Raw genomic sequence first — 24,411 nt, forward strand, 5'->3', positions numbered from 1 at the left:
TAAATCTCTTCACTGGTTCAATTCAAGCTAATTTCTCGCCCCAAAGCTTTGTAATTTGGTATGGAAAAGTCATAGAACTTGAAGGAAATACCCCAATCAGACAAATAAATTATTTCATTTCAGATATAGTACAGTAGGGAAAAGTGATTTGACAGTTGCCATGGTAACCTCAATTGAAAAATCCATTAGAAAAAATGAGGCTGTAAATATGAAGCAAATGTTTTTTAAAAAAGTGACATTGCTAATAGCGCCTTCTTATCAGTGAAAACAGCAGTCTATTAGCTTTGCATACCCTTTTTTTCTCTAAAAACTTATTACTTTCTTATTTTCCTATTTTAAATGTTCATCAATGTTCAACATGAATATCACAAGCTACAGTTCAAAAATACTCTTTGAATGGGAAGGAACCTATAATGCTACTATGCTAATCAAACCCAATAGTATAGTTAATCCCCTGCTTCAACATGCTTGCCAATTTAACAATTGTGCAAAATGAAAGACAAGTTTCAGTTTTTCATGGTGCAATTAAAATACTACTCACACTGTTCCTCAGTACACAAAAACATTGCACTCTGCAATAACTGGGTGTTGAAAGATAAAATCACATTAGAGAACAGACACAGGGGCATCAGAAAGGCTCAGTTGTTTGTGAATGGAATGCAATTTCTTACTGATCCTCAGCAACCAAAATCTGTTACTTTTATCATATATGGTTTTGCCAAATGCTATGCTCCAGTTTTCCTGAATCACCGTAGATAACCTCCTTTTGTTTAAAATAAAAGGGTTTAACACCACAAAGTCTTCCAACAGAAATCTAATTGACATCATCCATGACATTCAATAACTACAGTCAAACCAGTAAACAGAACAGCCCAGGAACAGGCCCTATGGCCCACAATGTTGTACTGAACTAATTAAATTAGTAATCAAATACCCAATTAAACTTATTTCTTTTATCTACACATTAGACACACCCCTCCACTTCCCACATATTCAAGTGTCTATCTGGGAGCCCAATATATTGATGCAATTACAAAGAAAGCACGACAGCATCTATATTTCACTAGGAGTTTGAGGAGAAATGATATGCCACCAAAGATACTCACAAATTCTAACAGATCTACCATCGAGAGCATTCTGTCTGGTTGCATCTCTGTCTTTTATGGAGGGGCCACCGCACAGGATTGGATAAAGCTGCAGAAAGTTGTGAACTCAGCAGTTCCATCACGGGCACTCGCCTCCCCAGCATCCAGGGCACCTTCAAAAAAACCTCAAAAAGGTGGCGGCCATCATTACAGACCCCATGACCAAGGGCATGTCCACTTCTCGTTGCTACCATCAAGAAGATACAGGAGCCGGAAGACACTGGAACAGCTTCTTCCCCTCCACCACCAGATTTCTGAATGGACATTAACATATTTCTTACTGTACTTTGTAATTATTATTATTGCAATGTACTGCTGCCACGAAGCAACAAATTTCATACTATACATATGCTAGTAATATTAAACTTGGATTCTGATTAACCTCGGTGATATTTGCCTCCAATACCACCTCTGGGCACCCACGACTCTCCGTGAAAAAATTGCCCCACACGTCTCCTTTGAACTTACTCCCTCACCTTAAATGCATGCCCTCTGCTATTAGATATTTTAACTGCGGGAAAAAGATACTCTATTAATCCCTCTCATAATCACCCCTCAGTCTGCACCGCTATTGAGAAAGCAACCCAACTTTGTCCAGTCTCTCATTATAACATATGCCCCGTGGTCCAGACAGCATCCTGGTAAACATTTACTGAGCCAAGGAATTTGTAGCAATGCAAATATGGTTCCCAATATCAACCAACTCTACCTAAATGACTGTAATGTTGCTGCAAGTAAGAACTTCATTGTCTTTGTACACATGACAATACACTCGACCTGACAAACTACCCACCAATATAAATAGGTATACACCCATTTCACCAGTCTTTGCCAGGCCACTTTGCATTCTCTGCAAACTAATGCTTCTATTCTGGATGTTCTTCTGTTCATACTTCCTTACTGCTCCTTAAATCCAATGCACCATATGCCTTCTTAACCACAGAGTCAACCTGTGCCGCTGCTTTGAGCGTCCTATGGACTCGGACCCCAAGATCCCTCTGATCCTCCATACCAAGAGTCTTACCATTAATACTATATTCTGCCATCATATTTGACCTACCAAAATGAACCACCTTACACTTATTTGGGTTGAACTCCATCTTCCACTTCTCAGCCCAGTTTTGCATCCTATCAATGTCCCACTGTAACCTCTGACAGCCCTCCACACTGTCCACAACACCTCCAAACGTTGTGTCATCGCTCCACCAGAACTCACATTACATTATATTTTACATTTTTATTTACAATATGAGTCTATTTAGACCATTGATTCCACTTCAGTCCAAGGACAAGAAGGAGAATGAGACTCAACTTGCAATGGAACATTGGCGTGCACACTACAGATATCTGCACCTCTCTAAGGATGTTGGCTATAACTTATATAGGAGCCATATGTTCTGTGCTGTTGGTTTATCATGTTTTTTATGGTAACTAGTCACATTAGTGGGGGCGTGCTACAAACGAAGGGAATAAGTTCCATATTCTTGCTTATTTTGTGCCAGTTTGTAGATTTGGGGTTGGCATAAGTGATATCATAGCTGAGATAACACTCAATAATGCTTAACTGTATGTCTGCTGATTGCAAATATAGGAACAAAATAAAGATTTCAACTCTGGAGCAACCACTGGAGCTATGGGCGTGTCTCGCAAGTTTGACAAGTCCGTACAGTTGCAGGCAGGAAGAGATTGTTTTGTTTGATATTGGACCATTCTGTGTGCCACCACACATTAGAATAAATGTTATGACTGAAAAGTGCTTTGGGATGTTATCTACTAAATAAATGTATAACTCTTTGGAGGGAAAATTAATTTATTTCAATGATACCTAGCTTGTTTATGGTTATTTAGAGAAAAAAATGCTTTTCAATGGCAACCTGTCATCATTTATTTTAAATTGTTTGCAATCTCAATTTTGACTGTAAAGCTCACTATGTTCAACAAATACATAACTCTCTAAAATATTGTAGCTTCTGTCAAAGCTGCCCTTTGAACTTTGCCTCGAAAAGACTCACTTGTCAAGATACTCATTTTCCTTTTACCAGTTTCAGGATTTTATGATTTACTTCAGATGTGCAACCTTCAGGACTCAATTTAAGAAATAAAATTTTAAATTCTGTCTCTGTGGTAATTCTGCACAATGTGCTCCCCAAGTCCTCAATTTGAAGCTCCAGTCTTCAGTGATACCATTTGGTTTACGGTCCAATTCCTCATATAACGTGCACTCAACTGGTCCAGAGAACAATGAGGATTTTATTTCAATTAATTGTTTTGAGATCTATTGTCAGTAAAGCCAGCATGTATTGCTTATCCATCATTGTCCTTGAGAAGATGGTAGTAAACCACCATCGTTAACCATGCAGTGCTTTTGAAGGTTCTCCAACAACACTGTTGAGGAGGAACTTCAAGGATTTTGACCCAGCAATGATGAAGGACTAGTGATATACCCAGAATCAGGACAGCATTGAAAATGGAGGGAACCTAGATGTGGCATTGTTCCCATGTGCCTGCTCCCCTTATCCTTCTAGACAGGCTCCATCATGCTGAATATGGAGTCAACCACTCCTCCCACCAGGGCTGTATGCTCAGCCCGCTGCTGTTCACATTGCTAATACATGACTCTATTGACAGATGCAGCTCTAACTATATCATTAAGTTCGTTGATGACACAACCTTGGCAGGCCTCTTCAGCAACAATGATGAGTCAGCATACAGAAAGTGGAGAGACTGGTCCAAACACGACAACTTAAGTATCAACACAGACAAGACTAAAAAGATGATTGTGGGATTCAAGAAGGTGCAGACTAACCGCTCCCTCCTCCCTACTGCACATCATCGGCTCCTCTGTGGAGAGAATCAGCAGCATCCTTTCTTCGAGTGCACATCACAGATGATCTCACATGGTCCCTCAACAGCACCTCTTTAGTCAAGAAAGCACAGCAGTGCCTCCACTTCCTGAGGAGACTGAGACGAGCAAAGCTCCCACCACCATTCTAACCATATTCTACTGGGGCACCATTGAAAGTGTCCTAACCACGCGTATCGTTTGGGAATGGAAAGGCATCTGACTGCAGGACACTGCCACAGATTGTGAGGACCGCTGAGAGTCACTGAGGTCTCCCTCCCTCTCACCCTGGACATACAAAAGAAATAATGCCTTTGCAGAGTCTTCAGCTTTGTCAAGGACCCTTCCATTCCATTTCACAACCTCTCTGACCTTCTCCCATCAGGCAGAAGTCAAGTCACGGCACTTTTTATTGTCATTTCAACCATAACTGCTGGTACAGTACACAGTAAAAATGAGACAACGTTTTTCAGGACCATGGTGTTACATGACACAGTACAAAAACTAGACTGAACTACGTAAAAAACAACACAGAAAAAAGCTACACTGGACTACAGACCTACCTAGGACTGCATAAAGTGCACAAAACAGTGCAGTCATTACAATAAATAATAAACAAGACAATAGGGCAGTAAGGTGTCAGTCCAGGCTCTGGAGTCTGATAGCTTGGGGGAAGAAACTGTTACACAGTCTGGTTGTGAGAGCCCGAAAGCTTCGGTGCCTTTTCCCAGATGGCAAGAGGGAGAAGAGATTGTATGAGGGGTGCATGGGGTCCTTCATAATGCTGTTTGCTTTGCGGATGCAGCGTGTAGTGTAAATGTCCGTAATGGCGGGAAGAGAGACCCCGATAATTTTCTCAGCTGACCTATCTGCTGCAGGGTCTTGCGATCCGAGACGGTGCAATTTCCAAACCAGGCAATGATGCAGTATAATGCTATACTGATGCTGTCATAGATCATGTGTACTCAGTAGTTGCAGGCTGTTCAGAAGTCTCACAGCTGGGGAGAAGAAGCAGTTACCCAGTCTGATGGTCCTTGTTCATTTACCTCAGCTCCTCAGGACCCCCTGCAGTTTGTGTACTGTCCCAACTGCTCAACAGATGACGCCATTGCCATCACCCTCCACCTGGCCCTAACCCACCCGGACAAAAAAGACACTTACGTTCAAATGATGTTCATAGGCTTCAGTTCAGCATTCAACACAATCATCCCTCAGAAACTGACTGGAAAGCTGAGCCTACTGGGCCTAAACACCTCCCTCTGCAACTGGATCCTAGACTTCCTGAGTGGGAGACCTCAGTCAGTCCGGATCAGGAGCAGCATTTCCAACACCATCACACCGAGCACGGGGGCTCCCCAGGGCTGTGTGCTCAGTCCACTGCTGTTCACTCTGCTGACCCACGACTGTGCTGCAACACACAGCTCGAACCATATCATCAAGTTCGCCGATGACACGACCATAGTGGGTCTCATCAGCAAGAACAATGAGTCAGCATACAGAGAGGAGGTGCAGCAGCTAACAGACTGGTGCAGAGCCAACAACCTGTCTCTTAATGTGAACAAAACAAAAGAGATGGTTGTTGACTTCAGGAGGGCACAGAGCGACCACTACCCGCGGAACATCAACAGCTCCTCGGTAGAGATCGCTAAGAGCAACAAATTTCTTGGTGTTCACCTGGCAGAGAATCTCACCTGGTCCCTCAACACCAGCTCCATAGCAAAGAAAGCCCAGCAGCGTCTCTACTTTCTGCGAAGGCTGAGGAAAGTCCATCTCCCACCCCCCATCCTCATCACATTCTACAGGGGTTGTATTGAGAGCATCCTGAGCAGCTGCATCATTGCCTGGTTCAGAAATTGCACCGTCTCGGATCGCAAGACCCTGCAGCAGATAGTGAGGTCAGCTGAGAAGATCATCAGGGTCTCTTTCCCGCCATTACGGACATTTACACACGTTTACTTTCTCAACGTGTTGATATTATTTTATGTGTTGCATCTGATATATTTACTGTGTTCTGCACCTTTGTCCCTGAGGAACATGGTTTCATTTAGCTGTGTACATGTGCATGCTTGAATGACTATAAACTTGAACTTGAACTTAACCAGTACAGATCAGGGGTTTGGAGTACCTGAGGTAGGTTATCAGATTGCATGTTGTAGATGGTGAACATGGCAGTATTTTTTTTGCATTATGTGTCAATGATAGAGGGATTACCTTTTCAATTAGGTTGACGTGCTGTTCATCAAATGGATTATTTTGTCCTGCATGTTGATTAGCTTCTTGAATGTGTTTCAGATTACACTGGGCACAACCTGGGCAAATAAAGATTATTCACTACTGACTTCTGCCTTGTAGATAATTGAAAATCTTTGGATGTCAGGATGTGCCATAACATACCCCATCTCCGACCTGCTCATGTAGCCCCAATCCTTATGTAGTTGGTCTAGTTGAGTTTCGAGTCAATGTTGAGCCCCAAGTCACTGATGGAAAGGAAATTACCAATGGTCACAACTTTGACGATAAGTTGTTCATGCAATCATGCACTACTTGGTCATTTAAGTAATTCGTACAAAATATCAACTATTCAGATACATATATATAATTATACAGATAACTATTTATACCAGCACTGTGTTCTCAATTCAGTCAACTTGATGCTTATTTGATCACTCAACCTCTTTGCTCACTGAACACATCACTGCAAGCTTCACTTGATATCTGAAATATTCACTGATACATACAATGGAACATTCACCCAGACAGGCTTTACGTACACATTATATCACATGCTCATCTGCAACTGGTCCTTTATTGATGTTGATTTTGTTCTATTATTGTCACATGTACTGAGGTACAATGGAAAGCTTGGCCTGCGTACTGTTCATGCATATCAGATTATTAACAATGCATTGAGGTAGTACAAGGTAGAACAATAAAACACCACAGAATAAAGTGTGACAGCTACAGAGAAAGTGTGGTCCAGGTTAACATTAAGGTGCAAAATCATAACGAGCTAGATTGTGAGGTCAAGAGTCCAATTTATCACACAAGAGAACTATTCAATAATCTTATAATGGCGGAGTAGAAGCTATCCTCGAACATGGTGGTACGCACTTTTAGGCTTTTGTATCTTCTGCCTGATGGAAGAGGAGAAAAGAAAGAATGTCCAGGATGGGTCAGGTCTTTGATTATACTGGCTACTTTACTGAGGCAGCAGGAAGTGTCCATGGAGGAAAGCCTGGTTGCCAGGCTGAGCGATGTCCACAACTCTATACAGAACCTTACAGACATTTGCTGATGATACAAAGATTGGAAGTGTAGTGGACAGTGAAGAAGGTTTTCAAAGCTTGCAGAGGGATTTGGACCAGCTGGGAAAATGGGCTGAAAAATGGCAGATGGAGTTTAATGCAGATGAGTGTGAGGTATTGCACTTTGGAAGGAAAAACCAAGGTAGAACATACAAGGTAAATGTTAGGACACTGAGGAGTGCAGCAGAACAGAGGGATCTGGGAATACAGATACAAAATTCCCTAAAAGTGGTGTCACAGGTAGATAGGGTAGTTAAGAGATATTCGGTACATTGGCCTTTATAAATCAAAGTATTGAGTATAAGAGTTGGAATGTTATGGTGAGGTTGTGTAAGGCATTGGTGAGGCTGAATTTGGAGTATTGTGTGCAGTTCTGGTCACCTCATTACAGGAAGGGTATTAATAAGGTTGAAAGAGTGCAGAGTAAGTTTACAAGGATGTTGCTGGGACTTGAGAAACTGAGTTACAGAGAAAGGTTGAATAGGTTAGGACTTTATTCCCTGGAGCATAGAAGAATGAGGGGAGATTTGATAGAGGTACTGTATATAAAATTATGATGGGTATAGATAGAGTGAATGCAAGCAGGGTTTTTCCACTGAGGTTAGGGGAGCAAAGAACCAGAGGACATGGGTTAAGGGTGAAGGGGGAAAAGTTTAAAGGAAACATTAGTTGGGGGCTTCTTCACACACAGAATGGTGGGAGTGTGGAATGAGCTGCCAGATGAAGTGGTAAATGTGGGCTCACTTTTAACATTTAAGAAAAACTTGGACAGGTACATGGATGGGAGAGGTATGGAGGGATATGGTCCAGGTGCAGGTCAGTGGGACTAAGCAGAAAAATGGTTCTGCACAGCCAAGAGGGGCCGAAGGGCCTGTTTCTGTGCTGTAATGTTCTATGGTTCTATAGGCAGATCAGCTGCCATACCAAGCACTGATGCATATAGATTGGATGTCTTCAATGGTGCATCAATAAAAATTGGTAAGGGTCACTGGGGACATACCAAATTTATTTATTTGCCATTAATTTCTTAATGAAATTGCTTTCATACCTGTGCATAGATTGTACCAGATAGCATTGACCACTGTCATTCTGATATCACTAAGTTGCTCACATAAGACATAACACCAGTTATCATTACACATTGTATTTGATAAATCACCTCATGCCAACAGTTTGTACATTCCAATAATGTCACAGCTATTGCTCTATAATTGGTTCCCTCACACTGTTTGAACAAATTATGGAGAGGATCTTTCTTTGAACTGTTCACCACCAAGAAATGGGCTCAGTATTCTGAGAATGGGGAACTCTTCACTGACACTACTGACATACTCAGCACTATATTAAGAGACCTCCCGATGCTTGGCGAGATTTAGAAGAGCAAATATGTAGAGAGATACCAGAGAGCTGGGAGAAATATAAAGCTGTGATAGTTGATGACATAAATTTTCTGCATTTTGATTGGGACTCCCATACTGCAAAAGGTCTGGATGTGTTCAAATGTGGTCAGAAAAGATTCCTTACACAATATATAGAGAACCCAACTATAGAGAGTACAAATTTGCATCGCCTCTTACAGAATGAGACAAGGATCAAGTGATCATAGTTCCATTAGTTTCAAGAGAAATATGGAGAAGGATAGGACTGGTCCTCAGGTTAAGATTTTAAACTAGAGAACTGAATATTTTGATGGCATCCGAAGGGATCTGGCAAATGTGGATTGCGATGGGCTTTTTTTTCCCCAGCAAAGAGATGCTTGGTAAATGGGAGGCCTTCAAAATTGAAATATTGAGAGCACAGAATCTGATTGTTCCTGTTAGAATAAAAGACAATGCTAAAGGTTTAGCAAACCTTGATTATCAAGGGATATTGGGGCTCCGGTACAGAAAAAGAAGGACGAGCATATCAGGATTCTTCTTCTTCGGTTGTGCATCGTAATCCGATGACGAAGTCCACTCCTTTAACGGTGAGATCTTTGATGACTATACAGTCCCATCCTGGACCCACAAGTTCTATTGCAGGTGGGACTTGTATATGTGATAGCAGTGGCAATGATGGCTGAATTTCTCCTGGCTGTCTTCTGGTTGTTCTTTCCATCTCCAGAATACGAACCCCATCCCTACACAGCTGTCGCCAAGTGTTACGGTCAGCAGCAACATCCTCCAGGTCCTCGGGTCTGATCTTGCACTTCCTTAAAGCATTCTTCATTTGATCCTTATAGCGATTCTTCGGCCTTCCAGCTGAGCGTTGACCATGATGTAGCTGGCCGTATAACACTCTGCGGGGTAGCCGACAAAGGGGCATCCTTATCACGTGCCCCAGACACTGCAGCTGACGCTGGGTGATCATGGCCTCAAATCTTCTGCAGTTGGTCTTTACAAGTATTTCTGTGTGAGCCACCCGCTCACGCCAGGTATTTCCCAGGATGCGCTGAAGGCAGCTTATGTGGAAGCGCTCCAAGGACTTGATGTGACGGTTATAGGTTACCCAAGCTTCACAGCCATAAAGGAGGGTGGTGACACAGACTGCTTGGTATACAGCGACCTTTGTGGAGGGACGAAGGCTCCTGTTCTGAAAGACTCTACACCGAAGTCTCCCAAAGGCAGCTGATGCCTGTTTAATACGGCTCTGGATGTCATTGTCAATGCCGTTATCCTCGGAGAGAATGCTTCCCAGATATTTGAAAGATGACACTGCTGACAGCTTTTCATCACCAACAGAGAAAGCAGGTAGAGTGGGTGGGACACTACCACTACATTGGCAAACCGCTTCCGTCTTGGATTGGGCAGTTATGGTCAAACGAGGTGTGTGAGGATTATATGAAATGCAAGAGAAAACGTGAGAGAGAACTCAGAAGAACTAAAATAGGACAAGAGTTTGCTCAGGCAAGCAAGATGAAAGAGAATTCCAAGGACTTCTGTTGCTTTATTAAGAGCAAAAGGATAGCAAGGGACAAAATGGATCTTCTTGAAGTTCAGAGTGGTCATCTTTGCATGGAGCTGAAAGAGATGGGGGAGATCTTAAATGAGTTTTTTGCATTATATTTACTCAGAAGACAGATAGAATCTATAGAACTGAGGAAAAGAATAATGAAGTCATGGACCATAATGGGATTGTGGAAAAGGAGGTGCTTGCTGTCTTGAGGTGAATTAGTGTGGATATACCTTCATGGCCTGATGATTATAGACCAGTAAGCCTGGTGTACCTTTACATCTTGTGAGAGATTAGTGCAGAAATTGCACAGGCCTGGCAGAGAAACGGGTGGCACAATAGTGTAGCGCGATCTGAAGGCCGTGAGTTCAAGCCCCAGCTGAGGCAGCATGTTGTGTCCTTGAGCAAGGCACTTAAGCAGACTTTACTCCAGTCCACCCAGCTGAAAATGGGTACGGGCAAATTGTCGTCCTAATCGGGGGTGGGGGAGGGAGGGGGTCTCGTACTCTCAGTCACCTCACGCCACAGAAACTGGCAAAAGCACCAGCCTGATGAGCCTAAAGGCACAGGACAGACTTTGACAATAGTGTAGTGGTTAGCACAAGGCTTTGCAGTGCGTAAAGCAGCTGTAAATCAAGTAGTGGCTTGATTCCCACTATGGCCTGCAAGGAGTTTGTATATTCTCCCCATGACCGCATGCGTTTCTTGGGGTGCTCTGGTTTCTCACTCGGTTAAGGTTAGTGGATTATGGGCATGCTAACTTGGTGCCAAAGTGTGGCAATACTTGTGAGTTGCTTATCACGATAGTCACTTACTTGATTTGATACAAATGATTCCTTTCGCTATATGTTTCGATATACATATGACAAATAAAGCCAAATCTTTAACTCTCATCCTTAGTCACAGGTGAGTGTCAGAGGACTGGAGGATAGGTGATGATTATTTAAGAAAGGCTCTCAGAATAAGTTGGAAAATTACAGGCCTGTGAACCTGACGTCAGTTATGGGTAAATTATTGGAAGACATTATAAGAGACAGGATTTATAAGTATTTTGGATATACGGCCAGATGAGGGACAGGCAACAACGCCTTCTGCATGGCAGGTCATTTCTAACCAATCTTATAGAGATTTTGGATGTTACCAAGAAAGCTGATGAAGGAAAGGTGGTCGATGCCACCTACATGGACCTTCGTACGACCTTTGACACTGATCCAGAAGGTAAAGTCAATTGGCATTCAGGATGAAGTACTCACTGGGTTCAAAGTTGGCTTAGCGGTAGGAAATGGAGAGTGGTAGTAAATGGTTGTCTTTCTGACTGATAGCCTTTGACCCCTGTTTTGCCGCAGGGATCAACGCTAGGTTTGATGTTGTATATCACCTATACTAATGATTTATTTGATAATGTGGTAAACTAGACCAACAAATTTGCAGACGACACCAAGATTTGGGAGTGTAGTAGACAGCAAGCATGCTATCAAAACTTGCAAAGCAATGCGAACCAGCTGGGAAAATGGCAGATGCAATTTAATGCAGGAAGCTGTGAGGTGTTGCACTTTGTGAGGGCAGACCAGAGTAAGATGAACACAGTGAACGGTCAGGCACTGAAGTGTGTGGTACAGCAAAGGGTCCTGGGAATACAGATTGATCATTCCTTCAAAGTGACATCACAGGTAGATAGGGCTGTAAAGAGGGTTTTTGGCATATTGGCCTTCATAAATCAGGGTCTGTATAACACATTGATGAGGCCAAATTTAGAGTATTGTATGCAGTTCTGGTCACCAACCTGCAAGGAGAAAGATTAATAAGCTTGAAAGAGTACAGAGGAAAGTTACATAGATGTTGCTGAGACTTGAGGACCTCAGTTGTAGAGAAAGGTTGAATAGGTTAGGATTTTTATTCCCTGGAGCCCAGGAAAATGTGGGGAGACTTTATAGAGGCATACAGAATGATAAGCGGTAAAGACAAGGCGGAAGCTTGCACACGTTTTTCTCTCAGGTTGACTGAGACCATACTGGAGGTTGTAGGTTTCGGGTGAAAGGCGAAATATTCGAGGGAAATCTGAGGAGGAGCTTCTTCACTCAGAGTATGGTGCAAGTGTGAAATGAGCTGCCAGCAGAAGTGATGAAGGTGGATGCAAATGTAACATTTAAGAGAAGTTTGGATATGTACATGGATGGGAGGGGTATGCAGGGCTCTGGTATGGGTGTAGGTCGACGGGACTGAACAGAAAACCCAGTCTGCACAGGCTGAAAGGCCTGTTTCTGTGCTGCAGTGCCCTATGACTCTCATACATCATTTTTCAGTAGCCTCAACCTTGGAACATCTCTGCCTCTGGACCCTCATGTCTACCCAACTTGTCCCTTGATCTTGTGAATCTGAATCTCAACTTCATGGTGGCCTCTGCAGGCAGCTCTGTAATGGACAATTTCTCTCCTGGTATTACGACAGAAGATCTGCTTCACTTGATCTGCAGAGTAATAGCTAAACGCTCAGCCTTTCTGGCAGACATCCGAAGAGTCAGCACTGTGAATCCTTGGCTCTGCAAGGATGCCTTTTGCATTCTTTTCATGCCCCTGTAGGTTTCTCATTAATGATATTACTAACTGAAAATTGGAAACCCATTTTTGGAGACAGCACAATCTCATTCACCGCTTCACAATCTTTTCTTGGTTTCTTTAGCACAGAACATCTGCAAAATTGGACGAATCAGCTGGTGGCACACTGTCACAGCAGGTAGTGCTGCTGCTTCATGGCTCAGCTATTTGTGTGGAATCTGCATATTCTTTCTGCGACTGCAAAGCTTTCCTCAGATGCTCTGGCTTCTTTCCTTAACTCAAAGACGTCTGAGGTGCTTGGTTAATTTCCTACTACAAACTACCTTTGGTGTAGAAGCATGGGAGAAGAATCAGGATGGAGCTAATGGCCTCCTGCGGGAGGAAAGGTTACAGGGAAATAATTGGGGGAATGGAACTGAACGGGTTCTTCAGAGAGCTGGCATACATTCAATGGACTGAATCACCTTCTTCACATCATACATCTGAGAGAAATACAAGAAACTATCTCAGTCAGAAAAATCATATTCTGTTACTTAGCTCTACTTACAGTCCAAGTTCTGTTCCTCATCAGATGAACCATTGTCAAGTTCTATTTGAAGCAGTGTTGGTTCATTGCTGTCCACACGAGGACCAAAGTTGCCCTTGTCCACAGAGCTGCCTGTATGCGCTGCGTCCTCATTCTGCAATGCACTGTCTCTCATTAGAGCAACCTGGTCCTAAAGCAGCCAATACAGTATAATTTCTCCACAATTTTTAAATTAAACATGCAACCATGATCTAACTAAGGTTTAAAGGTGCCTAACAAGCCAGAGTATTCTTGGCACCACTAAAGCCCATTTGATACGGTCTGCTGAGGTACAGCAAGAGCACCCAATACACAAAAAGCTCATGGATCTGTTCTCTACTCTATACGATGATTCTTCCCAAAGCAGTCTCTCAATCCAAATGACTAATCTTTTCTCCTTCCTTAACCCAGCTCCAACTTTTAAATCATCATGAAATAATAAGTTATGGTTGGTACCAAGCTCATCCACATTATGAACATAAGAAGCTGCAGGGAGCAGTAGACTTAGCCCAATACATCATATGTCAACACTCCCCACCATTGTAAGTATCTCCATGAGACCACGTCCACCGTCAATGATCCCCATCATATGGCCTGTAACTGCATCGGACAGGAGGAATAGTTGCCTAAAATCCCACATCACCAGGTTCAAGACCTTTGTTCCCCTACATCCACAACCCTAATCATTACTTCAGTACAGCAACACCATGGTCATTCTGTGCTGCATGCAGTGGATTTTGTTATCTCTTTTTTAATCTAATTGCTTTCTTGCTATGCAACTATGATGGTCATGCAAGTAAGCACTTCCTTGCACCTGTGCATACATGTACTTGTAAATATGAACAATAAACCTGACTTTCAATTTCATGCACATGTTTGGAGGAACCTTTATACATTAAGTACCCAGGACACCTTCGAGGAGCGGTGTCTCAGAAAGACAGCGTCCATTATTAAGGACCTCCACCACCCAGGGCATGCCCTTTTCGCACTGTTACCATCAGGTAGGAGGTACAGAAGCCTGATGGCACACACTCAGCAATTCAGGAACTGCTTCTTCCCCTCTGCTATGCAATTCCTAAATGGACATTGAACCCCTGAATACTATCTCACTTTTTTTTAGTATTACTTCTGATTTTTGCACGATCTTTAATCTATTCAATACTTGTATACTATAATTGATTTACTTATTTATTTGTTTATTCTCTTCTTCTGTATTATGTTTTGCACGGAACTGCTGCTGCTAAGTTAACAAATCTCACAACACATGCCTGTGATAATAAACCTGATTCTGATTCTAAATCTGAGGCCCTTGGGCTTCTTGTATAGGAATATACTTCCATCGGAATTGTATTACATGCAGGATGAGAAAATGTAGTCTTTTTCTTAACCCAGTCCTTTACGTTTAAAGGTAGAATTTGGTTTTTTATAAATGTCCTTTTCAGAATCGTCAAGTCCTTTGAGGCTCAAGAAATCCAGGGAATATTATCAGTTCCTGTTAAGTGAATTCCTTGTGTCAGTCAGCATTTTCTGTCCGAGCTTCATTCATTTGTCATCATTGTTGGTACATCAGATACTGAATTGCATTATGATTTTGCTGATGATAACTGGCTTGCACTCCAAGACTATAGTAAGCATATGCCAGATTTCAACCATTGTAATTCAGTCTCTCCAAAAAAAAATCAATATTAGAGTAAGATTTCTATCAACTTTCCATGGGACTTATTGATAAATTGTAGATCAATTGCAGTCACATTGACGCCCTTGTGTTAATGTTTTCATAGGAACCAGTGGTGTTCTGCAGAAGGATGAGTCAACATACAAGACTGCCAACCCGCAAGGTAGATCAAGAAGTTTAGCTTGCTTTTGATTCAAGGGCCTGGAAAATCTCAAATACGTGAAAATACACTTTGAAAAGGCACTCTGCAGAGGAGGTCCTACTTATTTTAGAAGAAAAGGCAAAGCTAACATATTTCACTATGTTCAGGAACCAAAATATTATGCACCATATGCAATGCTTTACACAGACAAACAGGTATCAAAGAGTATGATCTTCAATCTATGAGGGGAGTTCTGATCACAGAGAGTATAATGAATAAAAACTTGGGGTTGGTGTCAAGACAATAAAAGGATAAAAACTGGAAGAAATCAGCATCAAAACATATGAAGCCCTTGGATTCTGCAGCCAGTGGCCAAGGTAGAGTTCAATCCTTCAACACATGACTAAACATGCCCCAACTCTTTGGTTAAGACCAGTTCCAGTTTTCAGTGCCCATGCTATTCATGGGTTTATGTGAGAAAATTTTGTGCAAGTGATGTCAATCAAGTGTAGATGAACTAATGGTCAAAAGCTTCGAAGCGGATACACAGAGAACCCTAAACAAATATCCTGAAGTGTGCTACACAAGTAACTTCCCATGCCAAGATAACCAAGTGATGAACAATCTTCTCATGAGGAATCTTGTCAATGTGTACTGTATATTATCTGAACAGAGTTCAACTATTTTAAATCATACTGAGTGAAAGAATACTTCAAGGCTTCATTGCTGCAAGAACTACAGTTTTACTCTGTGCATTTTCAATCCTCTACGGTGATCTTAATTTACCAATATATTATAGATGGCAAAAGCGAATGAAAGGCAGCACATGTATGCCTAATATATGCCCCTACAGATTAAAAGACATTGGAGCTGAATTAGGCTTTTCAGCCCATCAAGTCTGCTCTGTCATTCCAATCATGCCTGATTTATATTCCCTCTCAACTCCATATTTTTGCCCTCTCCCCGTAACCTTTGATACTTACTAATCAAGAACCTGTCAATTTCCAGTTTAAACATACCCAACGACTTGGCCTATGGAGTCTCCTGTGGTGATGAGTTTCACAGATTCACCATCCTCTGTTCCAAAGGGACATCTCTTTATTCTGAGACTGTGCCATCTGATCCTAAACACTCCCACCATTAGAAACAGCCTCTCCACATACACTCGATCTATGCCTTCCAATATTTGGTAGGTTTCAATGAGATTCCTCTTCCCCCGCCCACCCCCATTCTTCTAAACTCTAATGAGGACATGCCTAGAGCCATCAAACACTTCATATGTTAACCCTTTCATTCCTGCAATCATGCTTGTAAACCTCCTCTGGACCCTCCCCAATACCAGTACATCCTTTCTTAGCTATAGGGCTAAGAAATGCAAGCTCCAATTATAGTAGTTCCAATATGCAAGCTACCTTCATATTTTTAGAAATGGTCACTGTGAGTCTTATATTATCATTGCAGATTCATTTTCATTATTTTTGTACCCTTTGGCATTGGATAAACAACATGTTGTTCCGTCTAATGTCATGCACCATCATTCTGTTCCCAATTCTAACAGTTTCCACGTCTGTTTGGAGGTGCTGTTGATGAAGTGTTGATCATTCATCATCGACAGTAAACAAGGAAACATCAACGTTCAAGCAGCCATAATTATTCAGACACACACTGCAAATATCTATGCACAGCTTTAAAGTGAGAGACCAAACGAATAGCTAACCATCACATTTGCACAGTACACACGGTATCAAAGTCAAAGTCAGTCCAGGTTAATATCAGAGGACACAAATTGCAATGTTTTGTAAAGATCTTTCTCTTGACTCTTTTTACCTAACTGAGATTCCACAGAGGCACAACAACACTGCCTAATTTACTCACACTTCAGAAAGAGAAACTTCAACCAGACACCTTCAGAGACAAATGAAAGCAACAAGTTCAGCCACAAGCTCAAAAGTACGGCAAATCCACTGGCAATTACATTGAAGCATTGAAGGACCTTGCATTACATTGCAATTTTCACAAGTTTCTAAACAATGCTCTTAGAGAAAAGTATGTTTGTCGACTGATTGATGAAAGGATCAAAGTTTCTCAAGGCACCCAAACTTTTAAAAAATCTGTCTAAACAGAGAGAAAAACATTGAAAGACAACTTTTTCCACCTCAAGTGGCTTATGCTGCACAAAGCTATAAGATGGTGGAACAGACCACTACTCTATCCAAAGCCAGACAGAAAAATAGTATGATAAAGTGATCTGCTTGTTGGAGGTGCATTGGCAAACTGCCAGAGCCATGGCACAAAGGCAAAATGGCCATCTAGTGCCAATGCATGGGTCATAATTGCAGCAACTTACTGGTCGCTACCCAAATTGAAGGTGAGGTTAGATGATTACAGTAAATTTTATTGTAGTGAAGTTGTTGAGAATGATAAGGACCTGGTTTGCATATCGTCTGTGCTGTTAATTGAGCAAAATGAAATCCATCTTCTTCCAAAATTTCAAAAGACAGATCCTGATCAATAATACATTAATCTAGATTACTAGCACTGCAGCAGTCTGCTCTATAATGAAGTAAGATATTTAATTACAGAGTTTCAGTGATATACCACTAAGGAGACCTTCAAGAGGACCACAACCTTGTCATAGGGTTTGGAGGCTTGCATGCCTCAATGACCTGGAGAGCTATGCTGGTTGGAGTCAAGAGCTTTATGCTTTAGCTCTTAGTTGGGTCACCCAAGCCAAACAGGTCAAAGGGTAAAAGCCAGACTAAGAGTGGTCCACCGGTCCTCCAGGTATGGGGGGTTCAGCTCAGCGCTAACAACTCTGACTGGTAAAACAAAACCGTTACTGAAACAGAAATGAAGAACCTTTCACATCTGAGTGTGACGGGATTCCTGAGTCTACACCCAGGACTTGCAAGGGTAACAGTAGTGAAACCGAGAGGAAGCTACTGGCACAATGAAGGATGCCATGAATGCTACCAGAGATGGAGGGTCTTCATTGCTGCCCTAAATACAAGTGGCGAAACCTGCAGTAAATGCCACTGAGGAAAAGCACAAGACATCTCCAGATGAATTTTCCCACCAGCAAAAAGACCAGCATTCTTGGGGTGATGATGGCAATTACATATTGCAACAGCAAAACATAAATGGATCAATCTTAATGGGCAAGGACTGGCTAAGACAAGTGAGAGTAGATTTGGAGGCCAGAGCAAGGTCATTAACCTGCAACACAAATTATTCTTCTCAATCCACAAATGCTGAATATTACCAGTATTTTCGGTTGCTCTTTCCGATTTGGTATTGGTATTTGGCTTATTATTGTCATGTGTAGCAAGATAGTGAAAAGTTTGTCTTGTATACTGTTTATACAGATTAAATCATTACACAGTGCACTGAGCAAGAATAAGATAAAACAATAACAATGCAGAATAAAACCCACCGAGAGAGTGCAGTGCAGGTAAACAATAAAGTGCAAGATCATAATTCGGTGGATTGTGAGGCCTAGCATGGTACGAAAGGTCTGTTCAAGAGTCTGACTACAGTGGGATGAAAGCTGCCCTTGATCTTGGTGGTACATGCTTTCTGACATTTCAATCACCCGCCCATTGGGAGAGGGGAGAAGAGAGATTGTCCGGGATGGGTGGGGTCTCCGATTATGCTGGCTGCCTTACTGAGGCAGCAAGAAGTGGAGGTGGAGTCTGTGGAGGAGAGGTTGGTTCCTGTGATGTGCTGAGCTGTGTCCACAACTCCCTCCTTGCAGGCACGTGCAGAGCAGTTGCCAATATTTCCAACAAAATGGTGTGCCTGTGGGTCACGCCGTTCTAGACAGGGCTGCGTGAGACCAATCACGTCAGTGAGTCAGAATGCGTGTCACTGTCTACAGCTACATCCCCAACAAGAGTACCATCTTCAGAGTGTTCACCAGCACCACTGATAACAGAATAGCAGTCATCTGCAACAATACCTACTCAGAGTGCAGGGGACTGAGAGCCTCCGAGGGGTGACTCCACGCACCTCGGGCATTCCAACGTTCTACAGTGAAGATGTAAAGAAGTTAGACCCATGAGATGATCTACCCAAGTATGCAAACCTGTGGCAAAACCATTAGTAGTTGGGAGACAAGATGCTGGAATATGGAGCGACAAAAATATCTAAAAGGGGACCTCAGTGGCTCAACCAGCATCTACGAGAGGAAAAGGATTGTTAATGTTTTCGGCCAAAATCATGCAACAGGACTGAGACTGGTGAGGGGAGCTGGACAATATAATCAGGAGAAAGGGAGTGCCTCTTCCCCTCTTTAAACTGGTAATCTCATCATGATGCAGGGTTTCAACAAAAAATGTCAGCAATTCCTTCTCTCCCACAGATGCCACTCGATCCAGAGATCCTTCTGTAGACTGTTTTTTGATCAGAATCAGGTTTACTATCACGGACATATGTTGTGAAATTTGTTGTTTTGTGACAGCACCATGTATACATTTTTAAAATTATTATACAGTAGGTTACAATAAAAAATATAAAAATATAAATAACTAGTGCAAAATAGTGTTCATGGCTTCATGAACCTTTCAGAAATCTGATGATGAAGGAAAAGTGTGTGGCCACATGCTTCAATTCCACAGACCACTCCCACTCCGACATGTCTGTCCATGGCCTCCTCTACCGTCAAGATGAGGCCACACACAGGTCGATGGAGCAATACCTTATCTCCCGCCTAGGTAGCCTCCTACCTGCCGGCATAAACATTCAACTCACAGACCTTCGTTGATACCCCTGCCCCCCCACTTACCCCATCCCTATCTATAATTTTAGTCTGGTTCTCTTTCTCTCTTTTCCCCCCCCTCAATATAATCTCCCCCCAGCCCTACCTTTCTTTCTCTTTTATTTCCCATAATTCTCCACCTTCCCCTAGCTCATTTCCCTTCAGCCTATCACTTCCCAGCTCTCTACTTCATCCCTCCCCTCACTTCTTATCCCCCCTCGACCATCCCATGTCACTTCACTCCTGATGAAGGGTTTCGGCCCGAAATGTCGTCACTACCTCCTCCCATAGATGCTGTCTGGCCTGCTGAGTTCTGCCAGCATTTTGTGTTTTTATGAAGGAAAATAAGTTGTTTTTAAAATATTGAGTGTGGGTCCTCAAGCTCCTGTACCCCCTCAATATGTGCATTGTTAATACCTTTGAATGATGTAATGGAGCATAACTAAAGGAAATGTTGTTTACTAAATGGGAATAGTGTTGTGTAAATTCTGTTTACAGATACTGTACTGTAATGGAATGAGAAAGTATGTGAAAGTCCTCCACTGCAATAATAGCAATGAGAAAATTCAACTTAGAGTAAGAAAACGCAGGAATAGTGCATGTTTCACAATTGCCAATGAACTGTTTATGCTTCATAACCACTGCTCATGTGTTTCTCTTGTTCTGCACTTTTGATGACTGCAGCGTGGAAGTCAGGTACCAAGAGGGAGATTGGATCATCTGGGAGTCTCGATCATGGTTCTAAAAGGTATATCCTTGCTGAGAAAATGAGAGTGGACCACGTGGATTCAGCAACGAATATCCATGACCTTGCCAGAAAGTTACATTTAAATTACACTTCCCTGCCTGCAGCAGAATCAACAACCACCAACATTCAACAACACCCTAACACGACTTCCTCCAGCATGTGTTAGTCTAGCGCTGGGCACAGTTGGACTAACCCTGTGGGCTCTATTGGCTCACTAAACTTTACCCCAATTATATATTATGTATATCATGCATCCCCATTGATATAAGCAGGAAAGACATGTAAAATAAAATGAGAGTTAAAAAAAAAGCATTTACTATCTCTTGATAACCTATATCAGTTGAATATCATCAGAACTGTATACAGTGCTTATGTGGTAGTCTAACATGTCGAGAATAATTTCCCTGAATTTATAATCTGATATCTCGGCTAATGAAAGAAGCATCCCTATAGATTACTGTCCACATTTTAATCTGCTCAGTGACCTTCAGAAACATGGAGACCTTTTGTTCCTTAATTCTACTCAATATCTTCCCTTACATTTTATATTTCTTTGCCAAAAGCACAAGGTTGGCTAATTAACCAAAACAATACAATTAACCAAATTTTGCCATAGTACTGTCATCTCATCTTTTTTCCATTTAATAATGTACCAATTAAGATTTGATGGAGCACAAAGATTCCAGAAACCAAAGTAAAATACTCTCTTTCCATTAACCTTGTTTAAATAATATGATCATTTCCAACTACTTACAAGTGCAAACAGCACCAAGTCCAACTCAGAAACAGAGTCATTGTTTAAGCAGAAATTATTTGCTCAGAAATATTCATGGGGAAATAAAATTGATTGGATCTCAGCAAAGACATGCAATGCAGGGGTGTGTAAGATCAAAACAACCCATCGCGAGGACTATCTGACATCAGATCGCCTATCTCGATTCTTGCTCCAACTACACTGACATCAGAAATAGGTACACAGAGACATTTCCCTCACAAGCTTGCCAACACCAATTATTGTTACAGGGCACAATGTGAAGGCAGGTTGCACCTCAAAGCCATTCTTGGTAATTAAATATTTCAAGGGCAGGATTAGACTACAAGCAGTAAAGACGGTCTGGCAACAGTGGGAATTCTGCAGGCTATAACTATTCACTTAAAAAGGATTAATTTTCTTGCATTACATTCTTAACAATTAATATTTACTTGATCTGCTGGATTTGGATATGTCTCACAAGTGAATTGTTGGCATCCTATTACATTATGTTGGGTATCTTAATAAATATAACACAGATACAACGTACAGTATACTGATCTGAGATTCACAGTAACAATAATTGACACCAGCTTATGCCCAGTAAGAGTTTTGGAAACTTAAAACTGAACTTATATCAAACACCCACAAATTTCTATAGATGTACCATGGAGAACATTCTAACTGGCTGCGTCACCCTCTGGCTGGGGTGGGGGGCACTACCGCTCAAGATCGACGCAAGGTGCAGAGAGTTGTAACCTTAGTCAGCTCCATCAGGGGCACTAGCCTCTGTGGTATTCAGGACAGCTTCAAAAAGCAATGGCTTAAAAAGGCAGCGTCCTTCATTAAGGACCCCTATCACCCAGGACATGCCCTCTTCTCATTGCTACCATTAGGAAGGAGGCACAGAAGCCTGAAGGCACATGCAACAATTCAAGAACTGCTTCTTCCCCTCTGCCATCTGATTTCTGAATGGACCTTAACCCATGAACACGACCTCAATACTGTACTTTCTGTTTGCACTACTTATTTAACTATTTAATAGACATAAACTTACTGTAATTCACAGTTTTCTTTCTATTATTATGTATTGCATTTTACTGCTGCCACAAAGTTAACAAATCTCACAACATATGCCTGTGATATTAAACTGATCCTGAAATGGAAGGAAAATTAATTCCACAAAGAATTCACAGAGCTTTCCTTCTCAGCACCCCCGCCAACCCCATCCCTTTGGAAAGGCTAGAGCCTAAGAAAGCGAGAGAGATTAGTCGTGACAATAAGAGCTGCGTACAATGGCCAGGCAACATTTAGGAAGACTGTACGTAAGAGTACTGGAATACAAACTGAGTTCAGTGAACAATTGAATAGTTGTGCAAAAGCAGAGAGCTAATCCAGCACTGCTCATACAAGTATGCCATCTAAATACATAAAGCAATCATCCACTCAAAATATAATTTCTAGGGATAATGTCATGACAGTGTTTACTAAACCTTCTCTCAATAGCTTACAGTAGGAAAGACAATACTAATATCAGTATGTCAGCATAATGAAGGGTAACCACCATATGAAACAGAGAATTTGAAAATTACAATGTGCATTTGATATTGGCAGTCTTCATCTTCATGGACTACACTTTCCCTGTAATTGTTTCTTGAAGAGTTAAAATGGGACATTTGGCATGGCACAGCAACATAGTGGTAAGTGCACAGCTTTACAGCACCAGCCATCATCGATGGGGGTTACGTTCCAGTGAGCGGTACGGTAGCATAACAGCACCACCAACCAGGGTTCAACTTCTGCCACTGTCTCTAAGGAGTTTGTATGTTCTCCCCGTGACCACGGGGATTTTCCGTGGGTCCCTTGGTTTGCTCCCACTTTCCAAAGATGTACGGATTAGTAGGTTATTGGTTACATGGTGTAATTGGGCAGTGTGAGCTCATTGGTCCAAAAGACCTAATGTATCTCTAAATAGACAATAAAAATAAAATTAAAAATTCGCCAACAATATCATCTGGGGACATTGTTTTCCACAAGAATATTATACTATTCCAGATACTTTATCAGAGATAATAGTGAACATCTCTGGACTTAACTACCTGATGAAACTGGGAAGACTAGATGACGGATGTACGGAAGCAGTGCCCTCGCACTTTAATCAGCATAACTATGCAAATTAGCCATTAGCAGACAGGTCTGAATATGTATCACAAGAATTTGAAATTTAAAATACAAGCTGACTTATTAGACAGCGTCAGTTTAATTAATAGTGTAAGATTTTTGATGCAAGATGTTTGTGGAGTTTTTTTATTACTAAATGGATATTATTAAAGTCAGGTCTTATTATGGTACATAGGAAATTCAGTATCTCGATCATTCAGTCTGCTCTTTTCACCTGGGCTCTTCACCAAGAGTTGCTCAACTGATAACAGTCATTACTGACTTCTTCAGAACAAGTAGCACAACCACAAACCTCGTGCATCGAAGAATTCATCCTCTGAGCTGTCGCCAGAGTCATGCACAATATTCTGCATCCGCCACTGTGAGTGAGTATATCGGCAAGAAGCAGCTGCAATAGGAAGAGAAAGACCAGTCAGAGGAAATTAGCCCTACTGTTGCATATGAGTTATCACTCCAGTGTACCTGCAAAATTAATAGGTTCCCACCATTGAATGTCACTTTGAGAAAGACAGCTGAAATGCTTATTACGTCATATGTGGCGGATGGCCTTGAGAAAGCTTCACAATTTATAACGACCTTGATGGTGTAGTTTTTTTTCTATTGCCCCTTCCCCAACACAGCCATATATAAACATTCTTTTCTCACACTCTTGCTTGCTCCTCTACACAAAAGAGCTTCAAGATCCACAGATGAACTCTCCCATTGCCCCATTTTATTACGTGGAAATCTGCTGACTCATACAGATCGGGCACAGTTCACCCACCTGGGTCAAGAGGAATTTCTAGCTGGTAAAACAGTAATGCTATTTTGGGCCA

The 24,411-nt window shown here is 41.9% G+C and overlaps 1 protein-coding gene across 10 annotated transcripts in view; it reads right to left on the minus strand.

The window, feature by feature from the left end:
• pitpnm3 (PITPNM family member 3) overlaps positions 1 to 24,411 on the minus strand; it is a 626,734-nt gene that overhangs the window by 357,726 nt on the left and 244,597 nt on the right. For 7 of the 10 annotated variants that reach the window (XM_073053474.1, XM_073053467.1, XM_073053472.1 and 4 more), the window contains exon 2: positions 23,889 to 23,984. The exons of 2 other annotated variants lie outside the window; for them this stretch is intronic. In XM_073053474.1, the coding sequence (XP_072909575.1) occupies positions 23,889 to 23,984 (96 nt within the window). Of the gene's footprint in view, positions 1 to 6,381; positions 6,465 to 23,888; positions 23,985 to 24,411 lie in introns of those variants that run through there. One more of the 10 variants, XM_073053475.1, reaches the window with a different exon arrangement.

This window comes from Hemitrygon akajei, chromosome 8, assembly GCF_048418815.1.
Source record: "Hemitrygon akajei chromosome 8, sHemAka1.3, whole genome shotgun sequence".
Lineage (NCBI taxonomy): Eukaryota > Metazoa > Chordata > Chondrichthyes > Myliobatiformes > Dasyatidae > Hemitrygon > Hemitrygon akajei.